The sequence below is a fragment of the Astyanax mexicanus genome, chromosome 17, assembly GCF_023375975.1.
Source record: "Astyanax mexicanus isolate ESR-SI-001 chromosome 17, AstMex3_surface, whole genome shotgun sequence".
NCBI lineage: Eukaryota > Metazoa > Chordata > Actinopteri > Characiformes > Acestrorhamphidae > Astyanax > Astyanax mexicanus.
The window spans coordinates 11,700,504-11,720,962 of NC_064424.1; the positions used below are offsets into that span (position 1 = coordinate 11,700,504).

Consider the following 20,459-nt stretch of genomic DNA (forward strand, 5'->3'; position numbering starts at 1 on the left):
AACAGCAAAAAAGTAGTACTCTGCTGTGATAATTAGCAGTGGGTGATATGGCAACATCACAGTATTTAAAACATCCTAGTATGATGTTGCAAATGTACAGAAACATCCTTATAAAGAACCATTAGTTGTGTTAGAGCATCCTAAAACTGATGAAATTGGCCCTAGATGAGCACACATTGAATGCTTCCATCCATGAACATGCTGAAGAAAACAGATACAGTATATGGTAACATTAATATGGAGTAGCTGAACTTTTTTCCAGTGTGTATCCTCCTCCTGAACAAATGTCACATCACCCATAGAAATGCAGTAAATGTAGTAAAATGAAACAGCTTACTGCTCGACAGCATGAATTCAATGAAATGTTCCTGAATAATCGTTTCTATTCCCACCAGTCTATTAAATGTAAGCAGTTTCCCTTCTCATCAGGAAAACCTCAGTTTTGAGTGATGATTAACCTTATTCTGCCCTTTGCGGATGCATTAAAGTGAGTTTATCTTCTGCCCTTGAGCAAAAGGCCTGATAAATGACCAGTGTGAGGAGGAGGAGGCAGGCTATACAGTATTGTGCACATTTGAGTATTGATGGGATTTAAACCCAATGGTGGTCAAGTGTAAGTGGGTTAACGTTGCTGTTGACTTAGCATGTGTTCAGAATGTGTTTTTGGTGGTTAGTCCATGTGTTTAAAATGTGCTGCACTTACTTTGGGGTCTTTCTCATAGTAGTGTTGCTGTGTTCTGATCCACCTGCCCACCAAGTGGTCCCGAACCGTGTTGGCCAGGGCGAAGTAGTAATCCCGCTTGGTGGCCACATTTCTGTCCTTCACCAGAGTAAAGTGGAGATGGCGATTAAAATTGGTCTTGAGATCTGCAACATTCTCAACACCAGCGAGCCCCTTCACTGAAATCTGTTTCCTCCTGTCCTGGTCTGACAGAGGCTTGGACATGGTGCCTGGGATCCTAGTGTGTGTCCTGTCCTTTGGTGCAGGAGACAAAATTGGAAGCCGAGCCGCTCGCAGATCACTGTCACCGCAGCGCCGCCTGAGTGGCCCTGGCTGTGCTGCTTTAAACCTGGCTGCATTAATATTCATTAAGGGGCGTACTGGGACAGGCCACTTATGGGATTTCTACAAGAATCCAAGAGCAACGATGATGCACGGTTATAAAGATGAATAGATATACACGCTTAGATACACAGAAACACAGCCACACATAAATAGAGAGCTGTACACAAAAGTTTGGGTACATTTGGCCAGTTATGTTTTGAAAAGGGAAATTAGCAGAATTTGCTGAAAAGAACACCTTAACAACTGTATAACTTTAAGGTTGTGTTGCAGCCAGTGGCACAGGATTCCAAAACAAATAAGCTTAGGTTTTGCAATAGCCTTCAAAATTGCCTGGCTAAAACATCACTGCAAATATGTGCTTAGTAGTGCACAGGAAATGGGTAAAGAATATCACAGATCTAGAGGTCTTCTCCTGTCTGGCATCTAAACATCTAATCACTCATGTACATGTCACAATTACACCCTATTTCATTTTAAGCCAATACAATATGTAATTGGGCATAAAGGTAACCCAGTTTTTACAGATTTCTTTTGTTTTTACAAACTTTAATATCAGAGTCTTATAACAAATATCACTGTCCTGCTGCAGAACCCAAGTACGTCTGAGCTTGGGGTCACGGACAGATGGCTGGGCATTCTCCTTCAGGATTTTTTATAAAGATGAATATATATACACTTAGATACTTAGAAACATAGATACACAGAATGTTGAATCTTGAAACACAGTCACACATACATAGAGAACTGTACGCAAATGTTTGGGCACCTTTGGCCAGTTATGTTTTAAAAAGGGAAATTAGCAGAATTTGCTGAAAAGAACACCTTAACAATTGTGCTTTGATGTTGTGTGGCAGCCAGTGGCACATAAAATAGAGCAATAGTGCACAGTAAATGGTAGAATGGATTTCAAAACAAATAAACTTAAGCAATGCTATGGCCTTTAAGGGAGAACTCTGGTGTAAAATTGACTTTGGGTGTAGTAAAACATGATAAAAAGTACTTACCTTTGTTGAATAGCACACCACCGCTCTTCTACAGCTTTCTGAGATTTGTGACATTTTCTGACATTTTGTGCTTTTTGCCCAGCACTCTTTAGACCGGCCACATTGGGGCATATTTTGCCCCAAAAAATCACTTTTTAAACTGTTATCCAGGTTCAAAGTAGCTCCACACCTCCTTGGGAGAATCCAGAGAGCCCTGACATTTAAAATGAGGCATTAATAGCTTAACAAGTGCACAAAAAGCTTATTGAAATCCACTGTTTACATCCTGTACCGCTAGCTTTCAGCTCCGTGCGCCGCCATCACTGTACTGATAACGACTGCGCCAGAAGGCAGGCTATGCATGAGGTTGTCATTATTTCTCCAAATCACTGCAAATCTATAGGGAGATCTTAGACATGATGTGCATTGGAAATGAGTAATGCATATTACAGATCTAGAGGTTTTCTGCAAGGAAGTATGGGTAAAACATTCTAAAACAAAAACAGGAATGTGTTTGTAAACTCTAAACATTGATTACTGAAGTAGTAGACTGTCCAAACTTTACTACATGCCTAAATTACACCTTTTTCATTTTAAACTTACACATTTTTGATATTCAGACACATGCAAACATGCACACAGACACTTACACACACAGAAATCCTCATTGTGGGGTTCTCTTAATAGTCAGCATTTTCCTTTTGCTGTCATAATGGAGATAATTATAGTATTCTCCACTAAATACAGGCCAGCCTTTTCGACTGAAATAACTCTGGTTCTTGAACTGAACTTCCATTCAGGCTTAAAAGGACCATGATGCTTTTCACCGAACTATCCAACATTTGCTGGAACAGTTTCAGTGGAACCAAAGATACGCAACAGAATACGACACCATGGCTTGTCTCTCGGTTTGTGTTAAAGAACCTGCTATTGTTTGGTTCCAGCTGGGAACTAACTTTCCAGGTTCTGGAATCTTTTTTTTTTTGGTGGTGGAAATGCACAGAACAGTTAACTTCTGTAGAAGAATCTGTAGAAGTATCAACTTAAAACTTTTAAAGTGCTGCTTTTAAAACGACCTAAAGTATAAAAGTAAAAGTAATGTAAGTGAAAAAATGCCATTAAGGATAAAAAAATTAGGCTGCAATTTCAGCTGCACAAATTACCACTGAAAATGAATGAATTTTAGTAAATAGATGCAAATATATTAAATAAGCTTAGTTGGACATTTTGCTCATTTTTGACATGACATCCAAACCAATAGAATGTCGGAATGGCATATGTTTAGACTTCTCATCCAACCACAATCAAATTCAAGAATTTGATAAAAACAAGCTGAAAAGAATTAACGAGTGTCAGTCCTGACATTCTCAGTCTGTCTGCCCTGGACTCTAATTCACACAACAAAGACTTCAATTCCCAGCATGCACTCACACTGAACCTTCCTGACTCTGCTGATCACGTGACACTGTGGCGTTCATGCTCTCCCTGCTTCTTATTGCTTACACCTGCTCTGTTTTAGATAAATACCCCTCTGATTTCATTGGTTCTTCTCCGAGTATTGAATCTAGTTTGCCAGCTCTTCTACAACACGTTTCTTTTGTTGTATTCCCTTGTTACTGTCCTGTATTTTTTTTTTTACTCCTCTCTTGCCTTGTCCTCCATGTTGTTTGTTTACTGTTGCCAGCTTATTTATTTTTTTGTGTATTTTGACCTCTCCTTTTGCCTTGAGCTTTTTCCTGCTAGATTACCCGTGTATTGCCCCATTTTGTTCTTCTCACGTTTGTATGTTGTTTACTATTGTTTCTGACCCTGCCTGTCCCTGACTACCCCTGTAAGCTTCGTCCATTTGATAATATATTGTATATTTGGTATATGCAAGTGTCTGTACTTGAGGCAATTTTTTAAATGTAAGAAGTGAAAATGTAGAGAGTAGAAGTAAAAAGTAGTAGTAGAAAAATGATTACTCCAGTAAAGTTAGATAGTTAGATGACCGAACATTCTACTTAAATAACGTAACAAATTATTTGTACTTCATTACTTGACACCTCTGGGTGCGTGAGCCCTTTTCGACCACTGTGTGGAAATGGTTAATTCTGTACACACTTTCCAAATGCACAAGTTTGTACCCGAAGCAGTAACATCACTGTTACAAACTACAAACTACAACCCCCAACAGCCCAGTGCTGCGTGATTGATGCTGCAGATGCTCCAAACCAGGAGAAGCGCTAGAGTGTAAAACTTTCAAGTAGGCCAAGACATTAATAGCCACTCTGACCTGTCCCAAAGGCCGTGATATTTGAAAGGCATGCCTTGTGAATGTCAGCAGCGAGCAGCTTCTCTCCTGCTGCTGCAAAACCTGCTATCTGCACAGAGTACAATTACCACAGCCAAGACGTTCACCTCTGACACCACAGATGGAATTTTCTTTTTTCTCTTTTTCCTCTCTATTTTTTTTCTTTTCTACATCTGCTTTTATCTTTTCCTGTGGCTGAGAAGAGACAGGAGCAGAGAAAAAAGCAATGACAGTAATATATGCATACATGTTGACTTGCAGATCTTGCTTTTGACAAAAGATCAGGGTATTGATTGTCACAGTGGTGGCACATTAATTATAAGCTTTGATCTTTTGAGTGAAGTCAATGTACTGCATATAAACTGCTGCTTAAAATCCCAACGTTTATTAGTGTCAGAAATGCATTATATCGAAGTAAAATGGAGACGAGGCGCCCACTTGGTTCGTGATGGGGAAACTTTAAGACTTTTAAACTGCTGCAAGATTGAAATGTGTTGAAATGTGACTGAAAAAGTGCATTTTAATTTCTCCATGAAAAATGTAAAAATATATTATATAATATTAGATTTCCTATGTTCTGTTATATAACTCTGCTTCATTAATTTTATATGCTACTGATGAATTGACTTGTCAGAATTAGGACACATTTAATATCACTGTATCAGTGTATCCCTGACTGGTGTCTGTTAGATGTTAAGTTCTGCATGCATGTTGACCCCCACCCCCCCCACCCCCCTCTCTCTCCTGCTTATTATGCATTGCGTAACACAGCACCAGAACAGTGCACTGTCACCATACAGCCACTAGTGGGGGATAAGTGAACTATATTCTTGAGAATGAGACCCACCAGCCAACCAGCTACCCCAAGGCTTCCACCAGGACTCATAAAGGCCTTCTGGACTCATGAGAAGGTGTGTTTTAAGTGTGTTTTAATGTTGACAGGTCATTTTGAAATGGAATATAGTGAAATCAAGTGCTGTGATCCAAATAATCCATCACAAACAAACACACACAGCAGCAGTTAAACAGCAGAAGGATAAGATAAGAAGAAACTAAGAGTGTAAAGATGTCCTAACGTTGGCTAGGTTGGGTAGTTTTGGTTCTGTAGCAGGATGTGAAACAAGAAACCCAAGCTATAAAGCTGTTGTTTGTGTGGTCTGGTGAAACTGCACAAGGCACTCTGTTAAAGTAAAAATGTATGGGTTGGCAGAATTATGGTATTTTATTGTTACAATACGCATTTCTAAGTATATATTGTGGGTTTTTTTATCACTGACCAACTAGCTTTATGTTTCAATACTTCATTTATGTAAAGATTGGTGGCTTAGGGCGTTTTCATGCCTAAAAGTCAGCACCAAAGTCGGCACCAAGGTTCATGTGTTTGTTACATTGTATAGTTACATTTGTTCTGGATAGTTTTGGTTTCACACTGCAGTTAGTTACTGAGTGGACTAAAGAATTTAGCCGATGGCAAGCTGCCTGCCGATAGCAAGCTGCATGAACAGGATTCAAAACGACAATCTCCTGATTCTGTCAGAATCTGACTCCCCTTTGCGTACACGCTTTCAACCCCACAGCAGAATGAGTGCTAAAGATTCTCCTCAGATTCCTTTTATTTCAATAAATTTCAATAAGGGTTAACCTACTGTTACAGTAAATAAATTAATTCCCAGTCTAAGCGAGCAGATAGCTGGCAGTGTTGTGATCTGTCTTCATATCCCACTCCAGGTAACAAATTTTGGTCAGTAGAATGTTTCCTGAATGTTACAGTTAACATTCTTAAAACATTCAATCTGTCAAGAATTTTTATTTAACGTTTTTATTTAACAATTTGCTGCAACATCACGTCAGTGTTTTAATATTTAGTTATATTTAGGAAATGTTACTTTCAGTATTTCCATAATTTTAGTATTCATCTAGCTTGGAACATTGTATGTGAAAACAACATTTATAGGCTAACCTTCCTGCAACATTTTCAAAATGTTGCTGAATGTTATATAATGTTCCTTGCTAAGTGGGACTGTTACCAGCTATCAAATATACTTCTTTTTAATTAAGCTAAATTGCTGGTAAGGGGCAGTTTAATCTGATATATTAGCCAGATGAAATGCTGCTAAGAACAAATGCTGTTTCTGCTGCTCCATGCTGTTTACACGCATACTGTGTGCAGCGCTCACCGCTTGCAGTTGCACTACTCTGTTCGCTATGTGGACATCTGCAAATTACGTTTTTTAACATCCACGCTAAGATGTTTACAATAAAGTACGAGCTCAAGAATAGGTTATGATCTATAATAGAAAAAACACAATAGGTTGAAGCATAAGTATGTTTTCTAGATATATACATATACAGTATATATATATATATATATATATATATATATATATATTTATATTTATATTTTTATAATTATATAATATTTCTTTATATTTAATAATTAAATATTTTTTCTATGCATCTTTATGCAATTCTATGATTAGTTGAACCGCATTTATAAATTAAAATGAAAACTTTGCTGGGGGAGTGTCACGGAATGACCCAGGCAGGGTGACGAGGAAAGCGGACACAAGTGCAGGTAAGGGCGATATAAATAAATAATTTATTAAATAAATAACAAAGAAACAAGGAAACGAGGAACAAGTAAACATGTAACAAAGAAACACAAATAACCAATAACAAACGAGCGATGATAATAATAAACAAATAAGGAATATATATACAAGGGAAATAAACAAGGCAATAAACTATAAACGTGAAAACAAGAAATAAACGAGAAACAAATGACTAAGGTTAAATACAGGGAACATAGAGCTAAACAAGAAACTAAACTAGACAAGGGGAACTAAACTAAGCAGGGCAAGGGAGAAAACAATGGAAATAAAGGAAACTAGAAATATACACAAGAGATAAACAGAGGTAAACACAGAGCAAGGACTAGGGCTATGAAACGCGGTGAAACAACAGAGATACAAAACAACAGGGGAAGGTGCAAAGACCGACGGAGGACAAGGTGGCAGAGGAGGGCTATTTATAGTAACATAAAACACACTAGAATTGGAAACACCTGGGGAAGGGGCGGAGCTACAAATGAGAAACACATGGTGGAAATCTACTGACAGGAGACACAGAGAGGCACAGGTCACGTGGGGAAGACACACAGAGACATGAGACAGGGCTAAGACGTGACAGGGAGGGTGAAAAACCTCTTAACTTTCATTGGAAGTCAAGGTAAAAAGATGTCATTCTTTTTTAATAAAGTCATTTTAAAGCATAACCTTTGATACATTTATCATGAAATGTTCATACAGTTTTTACAAAACAAACAACATATTTTTTAGAGATAAAAGTTTTTTTGTATGACAACACTTTTAGTGATTTGTAGAGTCACGCTGGTGTACGCAATCAGTACACATGAGCTCAATCTGATTCTGAACTGACACAATCATCTGAGTGAGTTCTGGTCAGGGATGTGACCATGTGTAATGTGGGGTTTTGCAAAACAATCATTATTCAATAACAAGTGTCTCATTGTCGCCCAGCAGCAGAGGGGGAATTTGGGTTATTTTGAGGACTTTCAGAACGTGAAAAAAAAAAGAGGCTGAAACCTTCTGTTAATAACAGGAAATGCAATGGCTGTACGTTTCACAACTGACAGGAAACTGTGAGTGCAAAATACAGCTGTAGTCAGGGTGAACCCTAGCCCACAGTGGTCTTTTCTCTCCGCCACTTTCAGAGTGGAGCCAGTTTGCTTTCTCTCTCTCTCTTTCTCTCTCTCTTACTCTCTCTCACTGTGTCACAGTCAATTTCTACACTCGCTGTTTTTTCAAACAGCGTAATCGTAATCATCTTCGCACTATTGATGTCAGAATCTGCAGGTAAGTAAGTAAGTACGCTTCAAACCTATTAGTCTCTCGTTTGGATGATTATATTCCTGTGCGGATTAGGATATATTTGCATAAAACTCCGTCAAGTGTACCCCAGCCTCTTTTCCAGTGAGTGAGAACAGGTTTCCAAGCTTTAGATGTTTTTTTTGTTACAGGAGAGCCAGTGATTACGCTCATGTTCCTATCAAATTATCAGGGCTTCATGTCTTTCATTTCTAATGTTTGACTCTATATGGTTGTGCCATACAGCATTTGCAGAGTGACAAAGAAGGATCAAAGCGAGGCGTGGAGAATCGAGTGGGGGAAACGCGGGCAGAGGGAGCGAGAGAGCGAGCGAGGCAGAGCATGGAGGAGAGGATGGCGAGCGTTTCATCGGATCAGTCGGCGAGCGTGGATGAATTGGTGGAGGCCTGCATCAAAGCCTTTGGTCAGTAGTCCCACTCGCTCTCGTGTAAGCTCACTGATCAAGCAGCTCAGCACTGCCCAGCTCTCTGCCCAACCCCCTACCCCCTTTTCTCTCTTTCTTTCTGTTACATTCTCTCTGTTTTTCTCTCTCGCTTTATTTCAGACACTTGTTTTCTGTCACACTGTCTTTCTCTCTCTCACATTGACTCACTCTTTTTCTCACTCTGACACATTCTCTCTTGCTTTCTCTTTCTCGCCCTTCGTTCTCACACTTCTTTTTGTCTGACCCTTCCCGTTTTCTCTCCCTCACTCTCTCTTGCTCTGTCAAATTTCTCATTCTCTCTTTATTTCTCTCTCAATCTCCCTCTTTCTGTCACATTATCATTTTCTTTATCTTTTCCGTCCTCTTTCAGTCTCACTCTTTATTTTGTTTGACTTTCTTTTTTTCTATCTGTAACGTTAGCTACATTTTCTCTCATTCTTTCTGTTTGAATCAGTTTCTTGTTTTTTGTTCATGTTCTCTCTCTCTCTCACTTTGTCAAATTTCTCATTCTCTTTTTATTTCTCTTCATCTCCCTCTTTCTGTCACATTATTATTTGCTTTCTCTTTCTTGTCCTCTTTCTGTCTCACTCTTTATTTTGTATTGTGTTTGACTTTCTCTCTCTCTCTTTCTCTCTCTCTCTCTCTCTCTCTGTCTCTCTCTCATTTACTACAGTTTCTCTCTCGTTCTTTCAGTTTAAATCACTTTCTGGTATTTGTTCATGTTCTCTCTGTCTTTCTTTCTTTCTTTCTTTCAATCTCTATTTTACTGCGTTTTCTTTCTCAGTCGTCCAGCTTCTATCACTTTTTAATTTTTTGTTGATGTTTTCTCTTTCATTCTCTCTCTCCTTCTATCGTTTACTACATTTTCTCTCTCATTCTTTCTGTTTGAATCACTTGCTTGTTTTTGATCATGTTCTCTCTCATTTCCTATATTTTCTTTCTCATTCTTTCTGTTTTTATGACTTTTTGTTTTTTGTTCATGTTCTCTCTCTCTTTCTCTCTCTCATTTACTACATTCTCTCTCTCATTCTTTCTGTTTTCACCACTTTTTTGTTGTTTGTTTTTGTTGCATGTTTTTTCTCATTCTCTCTCTCTCATTTTTTTACTACATTTTCTCTCTTGCTCTTTCTGTTTAAATCACTTTCTTGTTTTTGTTAATGTTCTCTCTTTCTCTCTCTCTCTCTTTCATTCTCTCTTTTAGTACGTTTCTTTTTCATTATTTCTGCTTGTATCCCTTTTTGGTTTTTATTTATGTCTCTCTTTCTCTCTCTTTCTCTCTCTCTCTCTCTCTCTTTCTCTTTCTCTTTTTATGGCAGGGATGGCCCCTCTCTGCATGAGTGTGAATGTGGTTCTGTGTTTGTGTTGCCAGGAACTGGCTGATTTGTAATACAGCTGGCAGAGCCATTTTAACTGAAATTAATTTACACCAGTCTCATGTTTCCTTCCCTCTCTTCTTCCACATTGTCTCTCCTTCCATACAAAATGCAACGTATCTAAGCTGTGTTCAAGTATATTATGTATACGCTTTAGATTATACGTTATTCCTGTAGTATTGAATATAAAAAGAACAGTTTCTCACATTTACTTTTACCTCTGGGATTAACTATCACACAGTAAAAATGAATTGTGTCAGACAAATCAATATTCCAGATTCCAGTTTTTGGAAGAAACAGATGCTGTGTGCTCCAGACCAAAGACAAAAAGTCCAAATGCCACGGTCTGTCATGGTATGTGGTTTTGTCAGTTCACTTCTGTGATGGCAGCATTCATACAGAAAAGTACAGAGATTTAAGAGCAACATATGCTGCTTTTAAGACACCATCTTGTCCAGTCCTGGGACAGACATGCTTTTTTCTACAAGAATATGCAAAACTGCATGCTGTACAAGCATCAGAAAGAAGAGAACACAGGTAATGGACTGGCCTGCCTACATTCCTAAAATAATAAAAATGTGGCAAGGGTGACCCTGCACTTTTGCATACATTTAAGAAGTGTTTGCAAGTACAACAGGAATCAAAAACACCTGGAACACTTAACTGCTTGGTATCTGAGTGCCAAAATTTATTTAAAGTGCTGCAAGAAGGAATTTAATATTTCAAATTGGTAAATGCTATAAAAAAATGGATGTGTATTAATAAATGAAATAAACTTGACCGGACAGAATAAAAAATATTGGGCTCACACTGACTGCTTTAAAATAAAAGTGAATAGTTAATAGTTACAGAGTTCTCTGTGTTTCTGTGCCTTTTATTATAAAAGTGTAAATGCTGAAGTAGAGAGTGCAAAACCATGGTCTGTTCCAGCACTGCTTTACCACAGACAAAGGCTTTGGAAATTCATTCCTTTTTACATCCATTTCCGAAGCTCAGTTTATTTCCATTGATACAGAGCAGCAGTAAGATGTTAACTAATGACCTACATTTTTGCTTTATGAAATGTTTCTTTAAATAATAAAATACTGGGTTTGTACTGTCTGCATTGAAATAAAAGTAAAAGTAAATATTAAAAACATTTTCTTTATTATATGAATAGATTTTTCAATATACAGCTCTGGAAAAAAAATAAAATTTTGAGTTTCTTTGATTTTACCAAATTGAAAACCTCTGAAATATAATCAAGAGGAAGATGGATGATCACAAGCCATCAAACCAAGCTGAACTGCTTGAGTTTTTGCACCAGGAGAGGCATAAATTTATCCAAAAGCAGAGTGAAAGACTGGTGGAGGAGAACATGTCAAGATGTGAAAATGAAAATGATGAATATTGATTTCTAAACTCTTAAAACTTTATAAATATGATCTTGATTTCTTTGCATTATTTGAGGTCTGAAAGCTCTGCATCTTTTTGTTATTTCAGACATTTTTCATTTTCTGCAAATAAATGCTCTAAATTACAATATTATTATTTGGAATTTGGGAGAAATGTTGTCCGTAGTTTATAGAATAAAATAATGTTCATTTTACTCAAACATAAACCTATAAATAGCAAAATTAGCTTAATTTTTTCTCTGTCTTTCTCTCAGATGATGAAGGGGAGCTCAAGGATCCCTCTCCGGTACGAATGTTCCTCATGATGCATCCGTGGTACCTTTCCTCTACTGACCTGGCAAAGAAACTCCTACACAAGTATCCTTCCTCAATATTAATGCTGTTAATGCTAAAACTCAGTTCATTTTAGAAACTTTTAGCTCTGTGGTGAAGTTTACTTCTCTTTCATTTCAACTTTCATATGCTGAGCAGAGGTTTCTGTGGAGGGCTGTAACTGTGAGAGATACTTATCTGTGTCACATGGTCTTCCCCTCATGTGGTATGCTAAATTTCCCTAATAAAATTTGATGAGAGTATTTGCCATAACAACACGTCAGGTCTCAGGAAGAGAACTGCACTGCTGCTCGCCAGTCTCAGATCTGTCATCTCATCAAGTAAGTTTACATTCATTCATTGAGTGTTTCACCCTTTGTTTGGTTTGGTTTTACACAGGCATAAACCTAAACGCACCAAATAGGCACCAATAAACTACGCACATGTATTAAACGGAGTGTTGAGCCTGCGAGCAGTGAGCGCTGCACATACTGAGCTCTCAGTGTGTAAACAGCATGGAGCAACAGCAGAGACAACTTCTGTTCATAGCAGTATATTATCTGGCTAAAATATCAAACTGTGCCATATTAGCAGATTAGCTCAATCAGTATATTTAAGAAGTATATTTGATAGCTCAAAAGGTTGGATGGAGACCAGATCACGTTCTCACCACAAGCAAACCACTTCAGAAAAAAACACACATTGGGAGGGGGGTGGATCAGATTATTGCAGAAGTTGGCTTCAAACTTCAATTCAAGCGTAATTAATTGCGTTAAAAAAAATAATAGCGCATTACTGATTCCAAATGAATTGCATGTGTTAATGTTTTATTTTTTTCCCATTTTAAATATAAACATCGACATTTTAAGTAACAACATCTGTGTAAATGCTTCAGTAAAAAGTGCATGACCTGTACCAATACTACTTTTCTACAGAGGCTCTAAAGCAGGGGTGTCCAAACTACAGCCATTTGTGGCCCGTTTACTTTTTTGGAGCGGCCCGCGAGGTATTTTAGAAATAGAATGAAAGTTGGCCCGCTGTTAAGCAGGTTTTTATAAAGTGAGATTCAAAGTTTGAACGCTAGGTGTCAGAAACGGGCCAAAGAGTCTAAAAGCGGAGCGAGTGCGCAGTTCTAGCGCAGAAAAACGGGGCAAAGAGTCTAAAAGTGGAGCGAGTGCGCAGTTGTAGCGCAGAAAAATGGCAAAAGAGTCTAAAAGCGGAGCAAGTGCGCAGTTGTAGTGCAGAAAAACGGGCCAAATAGTCTAAAAGTGGAGAGGGTGCGCAGTTTTAGTGCAGAAAAACGGGCCAAAGAGTCTAAAAGCGGAGAGAGTGCGCAGTTGTAGTGCAGAAAAACAGGCCAAAGAGTTTAAAAGCGGAGAGGGTGCGCAGTTTTAGTGCAGAAAAACGGGCCAAAGAGTCTAAAAGCGGAGAGAGTGCGCAGTTCTAGCGCAGAAAAACGGGGCAAAGAGTTTAAAAACGGAGAGAGTGTGCAGTTGTAGCGCAGAAAAACAGGCCAAAGAGTTTAAAAGCGGAGAGAGTGCGCAGTTGTAGCACAGAAAAACAGGCCAAAGAGTTTAAAAGCGGAGAGGGTGCACAGATTTAGCGCAGAAAAACAGGGCAAAGAGTCTAAAAGCAGAGAGGGTGCACAGTTTTAGCACAGAAAACGGGCCAAATAGTCTAAAAGCGGAGAGAGTGCGCAGTTCTAGCGCAGAAAAAAGGGCCAAAGAGTCTAAAAGCGGAGAGAGTGCACAGTTGTAGCGCAGAAAAACAGGCCAAAGAGTTTAAAAGCGGAGAGGGTGCACAGATTTAGCGCAGAAAAACGGGGCAAAGAGTCTAAAAGCGGAGAGAGTGCACAGTTTTACCGCAGAAAAACAGGCCAAAGATTAAGGAGTTTCATATTAAGAGACATCATGAAATGAAACATCAATTTGAAAAATCTTAGTTTACACAACACTGTCGAAGATAGATAAAGATAGTAAGTCAAGTAAAATGGTGTGTAAGTGAAAGTAATCAGGGAAATGTATTATTTAAAGTGGTATATTTCATTATTTGTTTTATTACAGAGTCTGTGGCCCGTGACTTCAAATATATTTCTCCTTCTGGCCCCCAACAAAAAAAGTTTGGACACCCCTGCTCTAAAGGCTTTTGATTTTTTTTTTTTTAATCCATTTCCAAATATCAGTTTATTTCCATTGATACAGACCAGCTGTAAGACGTTAACCAATGTTAACTAATGACCCCCCCCACACACACACACAAACACACACTTTTTTAGATGTATGAAATGTTTTATTCCATTTTTAATATTATGTAATAGACCCGAAGAGCTTAAATGGCACAAATATATTGAAAAAAACTGAGGGTGTTAAGCCAAGACTTTCAAATAAAACATGATAGCAATGATATTTTGATGCATCACCTGTTAAATGAAGCTTTTGCCAAAAAAATGTCGTATTTGACCCGCCTGTTTCCCGGAAAATGGCTGAAGTGAGACGACTCAAAGCACTCAATTCTTTCTGTGTATCACTGCAGAGCTATTTCATGCATTGCTAGGCTCCACAGTCTTTCTCTTCCCCCTGCAGGTACTGGATGGGTGAGTTCCCGGCCGAGTTTGACCTGAACCCGGAGCTGGCTGAGCAGATCCGCTGCCTGAAAGAGCTGCTGGAGCAGAACGGGGACGTGAGGCGCAGTCTCCTCATAGACATAGACAGCGTGTGAGTCAGGGGGAGTGCAGTACAGTCACACAAACACAGCCATCCGCTCCATTTACTGCTCTCTCTCTCTGATACACAGAGACACTGAGCATGGAGAGATAGGTGTAACATAAAGAGCATATCGTAAATCATCGATGCATGCTCCTCGGATCCAGCTTGCAGCACAGCTGTGTTTTCTATTAGCGAGACACTTCGGGCCCTATTTTAGTGATCTATAGGCGAGCTGTCAACCATGCATCGTGTAGCTGGAATTAGGGTGCGTCTGTGTGTGTTTGGTATTGTGACATCGCAAAAAGTGTGCCTTGTGCAGCTCAAAATGTGCAAAAGGCATGTAGTAATTCTCATAATTAATCTTGGATGTGTTTTGGGCATAACATGAAATAAACCAATCATTGTGCCGGTTATCATTCCCTTTAAGAGCCAGGTGTGCTCTGACTTTGGCGCATTGATATCTTAACAGCACAGTGCTTTGCACGTCTCAGCAGAGGAAACTGACCTGCTCAAGGTGTGCCAGCAGGTAATTTATGTTAAAAGCAATGTTATTTTATGTAGTATTCTGTTTATTGTTGATGTAAAAGTTGTTTTTGCGCGCTACAGCACGTCTGTGTGTGTGTAAGGCGCACCTGTGTAGCAAAGATATATAGACAGGTATAGACAGGTGACTTTTTACTGTTGTCAGGGTTTATGTCGGTCAGTGGCGCACCTGTGTTTTCCGCATGAGAGAAATTTAGCTAAACACACCTTATTTCCAGACTACCACGCCCATTGGTGTAGATATGTTCCTAAACTATTGTAGCTATCAATTAACGTCTATTTTCTGGTCTATTTTCATAAATTAGGCGCACCAGATTATAAGGTGCATTTTAAGCGACTCTAGTAAGGCACAGGGGTGTCGCCATGTTTTCCTTATACTTCAGCAGTTTTTTCCACTGTGGGGTGGTGGGGAGGGTAGTTAAATAAGTTAAGTAAAGCTAGACTAAGTAAACAAAACTGTAATTCTTAAAAAAATAAACACTGCTGGATGTAAATCTACACAGATTTCTCTTTATTTGGGTGAGTAAAGTGCTTTTGTTTATTTATAGTAAGCTTAGATTCTCATATTTCTCCAGCACTAAAGCTGGAGCATTAGCGTTAGCAGCTAACCACTAGCTCTAGTGTTTAGTGGCTAATGCCACCCGACAGCGCAACACTGAGAAACCCTGAGTGTTCTTGTAAGCCAGGGTAATATTAGCTAGAGGTTCATCCAACGTAGCTTGCAAAAGAGCCAGCACTCATTATGGTTAGTGGCTAATACTAATGCTGCTCCAGAAGTGCTAGCCAGGGTTAGCAGCAGGCTACAGGCTGATAATACCTCTGAACGCCAAAAGAGCTAGCAGTTAGTGGCTAATGCTAATACTGCTCCTGCTCCTTACAACCTGACTGGTAAAATTCATACATAAGATGCACCAGATTATAAAACCCACTGTCGATTTTTTGGGGAAATTAAAGGATTTTAAGGATTTTTGCGCCTTATAGTGCGGAAAATATAGTAAAGCCATTAAAAAGTGATAATGACGTGGTAAAAATGAGTGTATTTTTCCCTTTCTAGACCATCATACGAATGGAAACGGCAGATCTCCTCAGTTGTCCAAAAGAAAAGCAAGATGTCTCTGCTTTTTGATCACTTGGACGCCTCAACCCTGGCAGAACACCTGACCTACATGGAGTATAAGTCCTTCTGCAAAATCCTGGTGAGTGTCCAGCTAAAGCTGCCTGTGTGGAACAGTGTTTAGCCTTTGGATTAGGACTTAACTGCAGGTACCTGAGGGTTTCCTAGTTAATCTCCGGTGGGTACCAGGGATGTTGACTTGGCGCTGGAGGGCTGACATCCTGTAGCCACTGGTACGGCGAAGAAATCCAATTTGCATAATTTCCCCTCTTACTCCAAAAGGTGCTGATCGTCCAAGATACTGTGCTTCTTTTGTTTATGTAGCTAACCAGTAATGGAATGGAAAGTAAATGTCCTTCCAATTAGGACTGTGAAAACGGCATGCATAAATTATCATAAATAATCAGCTCTTTCAGAAATCAGTGTTTGGTTAAGGAAACCATTTGCACATTAAACAGTTTTTAAAAAAAAACATGATTATACCATATTGTTTTTTATAGTGGGTTTACAAAATGTATATTTACCGTTATAAAAAAAATACACTGTATGTTCAAATATTTGTGGAGACCCCTTAATAGCATTATAAAGAATGCATTCTGCACACACATAACTTGTCTAGTCCCTGTAGAGATGCACTGCCAATATACTATATGACTCTCTGAAGCAAATAAATATAAATCTGTTGACTATTTACTTTCACTTTTATCTGAACTTTCTATTCCTTACATTTTAAAACTAGCCTTGTTACTCCTATTTAATTTTTTAGCTTGTTTTCATTGTCTTCTAAATATTAAAAAAATCTATATATATTTAGATAAATCTCTCCATCCAGATCAGAGTGAATCTGATTGTGGCTGGATAAACATAAACATAAACATATACCATTCCGACTCCCTATTGGTTTATACACAGTGATCCATCACACCTGCACACGTCACACCCCCCCACACACTCCAGCAAGAACATAGCAGACGTATGTAGCCTAGTATGAAGATGATACGTGCAGAGATTTAAGAGAACTAAGCTTGTTTAATATATTTACATTGTACTAAAATCCATACATTTCTAATAGGCATATTGAAATATAACTATATATTTGAAACAGGAATCCTAGTGGCACACTATGTACCTCTGTGGCACCACCTAAGCTATTATCCTTAATGGCATTTTTTCCCTTATATTACTTTTAATTTATACTTGAAGTAGTTTTAAAACTAGTATTATTACACTTTTACACTAGAGTAAAAAGCTTGAGTTGATACTTCAGCCTCTACAGAAGTATTTCTAATCCCTATTATATATACTAGGGTTAGTTTTAGGAGTCTTTAGTGAGAGCTAGCCCAAGCTAAAGTAGTAAATCTAAAAAAAAAAAAAAGATAACTAGCTGAGCTAAAGTATTTACTCTAAACAAGAGTTGTGTTAAAATGTATTTTACACATTTACTTGAGTAAAAAGCTTGAGTTGATAATTCTACAAAAGTATTTTAAATCTTGGTATTTAAACTTCTACTTGAGGTATAAATGTAAATAACTTTTCACACCTTTGATTCTGAACTTACTATTGTTTTTTTTTAAGTGTTGCTGAATGCAATCAAACCCTCTCAGAAGTGCAATGTGTTTTTTTATGTTTTTCTAAGCTTATTTATGAAACTAAATTAGTGTAAGTGTATTTGAAATGAGATACAAAACAGCTCAGAGTTGTTAATGGTATGTGTGATCATTTATTATGCAGTTTATTAAATGCTAATTCGTCAATATAAGCATAACTGTATAAGTACTTGTTAGCATTTTTTTTTGCCTATTAGCAACAGTGCCAATGCTACACAAGCTGACTTTATAGACAAAAGACATGTTTTGATGGATTTGCTGCATCTTACTGTAAGAAATGTATGCTTGTGTTTTTAAACACTCCTATTTAAAGGAATCAGCTCACGCAGGTGTTTAATGGGATTCAGATTATCCAGCGTTTTGTTTCCATTAATTTCTGGGAGCTTTTTGAAGTATGTTTGAGGGTCATTGTCCTGCTGGAAGACCCATGACCTAGGACCTAGCATCACATCAGCTTGAAACAAAGTTATTTACAAACAAGAAAAAAATTGTAAATGTATGCTTGTGCTCTTATACACTGCTGCTAAAGGGAATTAGCATCTGAATGAGTCAGATATTTTTACTGTGTAACAGAAGCTTTTGTATCTCCAGTTCCAGGACTACCACAGTTTCGTAATGCACGGCGCTCCTGTCGATAACCCCATTCTGCAGCGCTTCATCACCCTGTTTAACAGCGTTTCCCAGTGGATTCAGATGATGGTGCTCAGTAAGCCTACAGCCCAGCAGAGAGCCACTGTCATTACTGATTTTATCACCGTGGCCCAGGTCAATCCGCCTTCAGACTAAAAACCCCCTTTCCCTTCTCTAGAATTTTATTCTTTGTGTTTAATTTTTTAACAGTGTTGGCTTGTGGCTTGTTCTGCCTTTATTTATAACTGTAATTCATATTCTATTTGTATAACATTTCTTCTCTCAGTGCTGCAGTCTTAGGCTATGTTCACATTACCAGGCTGAAGTGACTCAAATCAGATTTTTTCTCTTAATGTGGCTCAGATCTGATTTTTTTCCATGGCTGTGTGAACGTGCCAAATTGGATTTTTTTTCAAATCAGATTTAGATCACTGTCATATGTGGTCCTAAATCAAATACGTATCCGATCCACAGACATGTGACATGAAAGTGAACGATCAAATGAGAATTGATGTGTGTTTTTGCTTTTACACATGCAGCTGTAGCTGCAAAAACAGCAAAAGCAAACTGCCTGCCCTTTTTTTTGCATCTTCGACTTCAGACCAGCTGTTTGCTGTTTCTCCACTCCAGCAAAAGATGCCCCACATATGAGCTGATAATGCATCCATTTCCCTTTATAAAGCTACGAGTAATTTTTTGTTGTTGGAGAAGAAAGTGACGTTTAAACATGTATCAATGTGCTCGTGTGAGGCGTTTCAGGTACAGATTCATTAACAATACACACAGCTATATGGAGGAGCAAAACTGCCAAAATTAAAAATAAATAAATAAATAAAAACATTAGTAAATCACTCAATAAAAGTAGTATGGTGATTAAAATGGTAAAGAATAAATTTAATTAATATAAAAATAAATACATATACAAAAAAAATAAATATCTTAATAATGTATTATTAATGGGTTTCTTTATGAACATTTCTTTTTGATTTTTTTTTTTTTACATAACTATTTATTTCTGCATTCATTTATTTCCTGATTTATTTATTTCTGCATTCATTTGTTTTTATATATATTTGAGGCTGCTCGCCTCAAAGAAATGGATCAGAGTCTGAATTATGATCTAAGTGATCTTTATTAAACATAACAAAGTTACCACCAAAGGGGCAAGACATGTACAATCGATCCAGGGTATCTGACATCGATCAACCAATATGCTGAGACACTGTGACATCATTGCTGGACAGCCCCTTTTATTATCATATAAGGACAAGGAAAAAGAGAAATAAATAAATTGGGAAACAAATGAATGCAGAAATAAATACATAGTGAAATAAATAAATACAAAAAATAATTAAATCGGAAAATAAATGTAGAAATGCAGAAATAAATAGTTATGTAAATAATAAACAAATGAATCAAAAGAAAAAAATTAATGTTAATTAAAAATATATATATTTATTTGTATTATTTTTTATGTATATGTATTTATTTTTATATTAATTATAATAATTTTTTACCGTTTTAGTCACCATATTACTTTTATTGAGTGATTTACATATGTTTTTATTTATTTTTAATGTTTTTATTTTTCCAGTTTTGGTCCTCCATACAGATACAGGTCACTTACATTTGTGAATGTGAACTGTCAAGATAGCCACCATTGACATGGTATGGTAAATGCAAAAAAAAAAAAAAAGTATTGACTTGATTGATTTGCAGACAGTCTGAACTCAAGATATTTCAATTTTTGCCTGGTCTCCTTCATTTGTTGAAACGCATATATTCCTGCATTTTAAGCCTGTAAAGAGTTGGAAAGCATTTACCACTTGTTGGTTCGGGTTCCTATTTGCAACAGTTGTGGTTCAGCTTGTTCAAATCCCGTTCATGCAGCTTGCCATCAGCTACTGGAGCCCTGAGGAAGGCACAATTGACTTTGCTCTCTCTGGGTGGGTAGATGGCGCTCTCTCTCCCCATATTACTCCAAAGGTTGATGTCGCTCAGCACGAGGCGTCTGTGAGCTGATGTATAGGTCACTTACATTTGTGAATGGGAACCGTCAAGATAGCCAAATCCGATTTGAGCAAAAAAATCTGATTTAAGCAATGTG

The 20,459-nt window shown here is 37.8% G+C and overlaps 2 protein-coding genes across 7 annotated transcripts in view; one reads left to right on the top strand and one right to left on the bottom strand.

Moving 5' to 3' along the window:
- Positions 1-1,037, bottom strand: part of pygma (phosphorylase, glycogen, muscle A) — a 28,289-nt gene extending 27,252 nt beyond the window's left edge. Inside the window, exon 1 of the mRNA XM_022676103.2 lies at positions 704-1,037. Within this exon, the coding sequence (XP_022531824.1) occupies positions 704-946 (243 nt within the window). The 5' untranslated portion in view covers positions 947-1,037. The remainder of the gene's footprint in view (positions 1-703) is intronic.
- The window catches only part of rasgrp2 (RAS guanyl releasing protein 2 (calcium and DAG-regulated)), a 494,831-nt gene that overhangs the window by 461,457 nt on the left and 12,915 nt on the right, over positions 1-20,459 (top strand). For 3 of the 6 annotated variants that reach the window (XM_049466489.1, XM_049466490.1, XM_049466488.1), the window contains exons 2-7: positions 8,476-8,653; positions 11,696-11,798; positions 12,038-12,094; positions 14,336-14,467; positions 16,056-16,197; positions 18,314-18,487. In XM_049466489.1, coding sequence (XP_049322446.1) covers positions 8,572-8,653; positions 11,696-11,798; positions 12,038-12,094; positions 14,336-14,467; positions 16,056-16,197; positions 18,314-18,487 — 690 coding nt within the window. In that variant the 5' untranslated portion in view covers positions 8,476-8,571. Of the gene's footprint in view, positions 1-7,512; positions 7,571-8,021; positions 8,226-8,475; positions 8,654-11,695; positions 11,799-12,037; positions 12,095-14,335; positions 14,468-16,055; positions 16,198-18,313; positions 18,488-20,459 lie in introns of those variants that run through there. The other 3 variants (XM_022676105.2, XM_015608700.3, XM_007260736.4) reach the window with 3 other exon arrangements.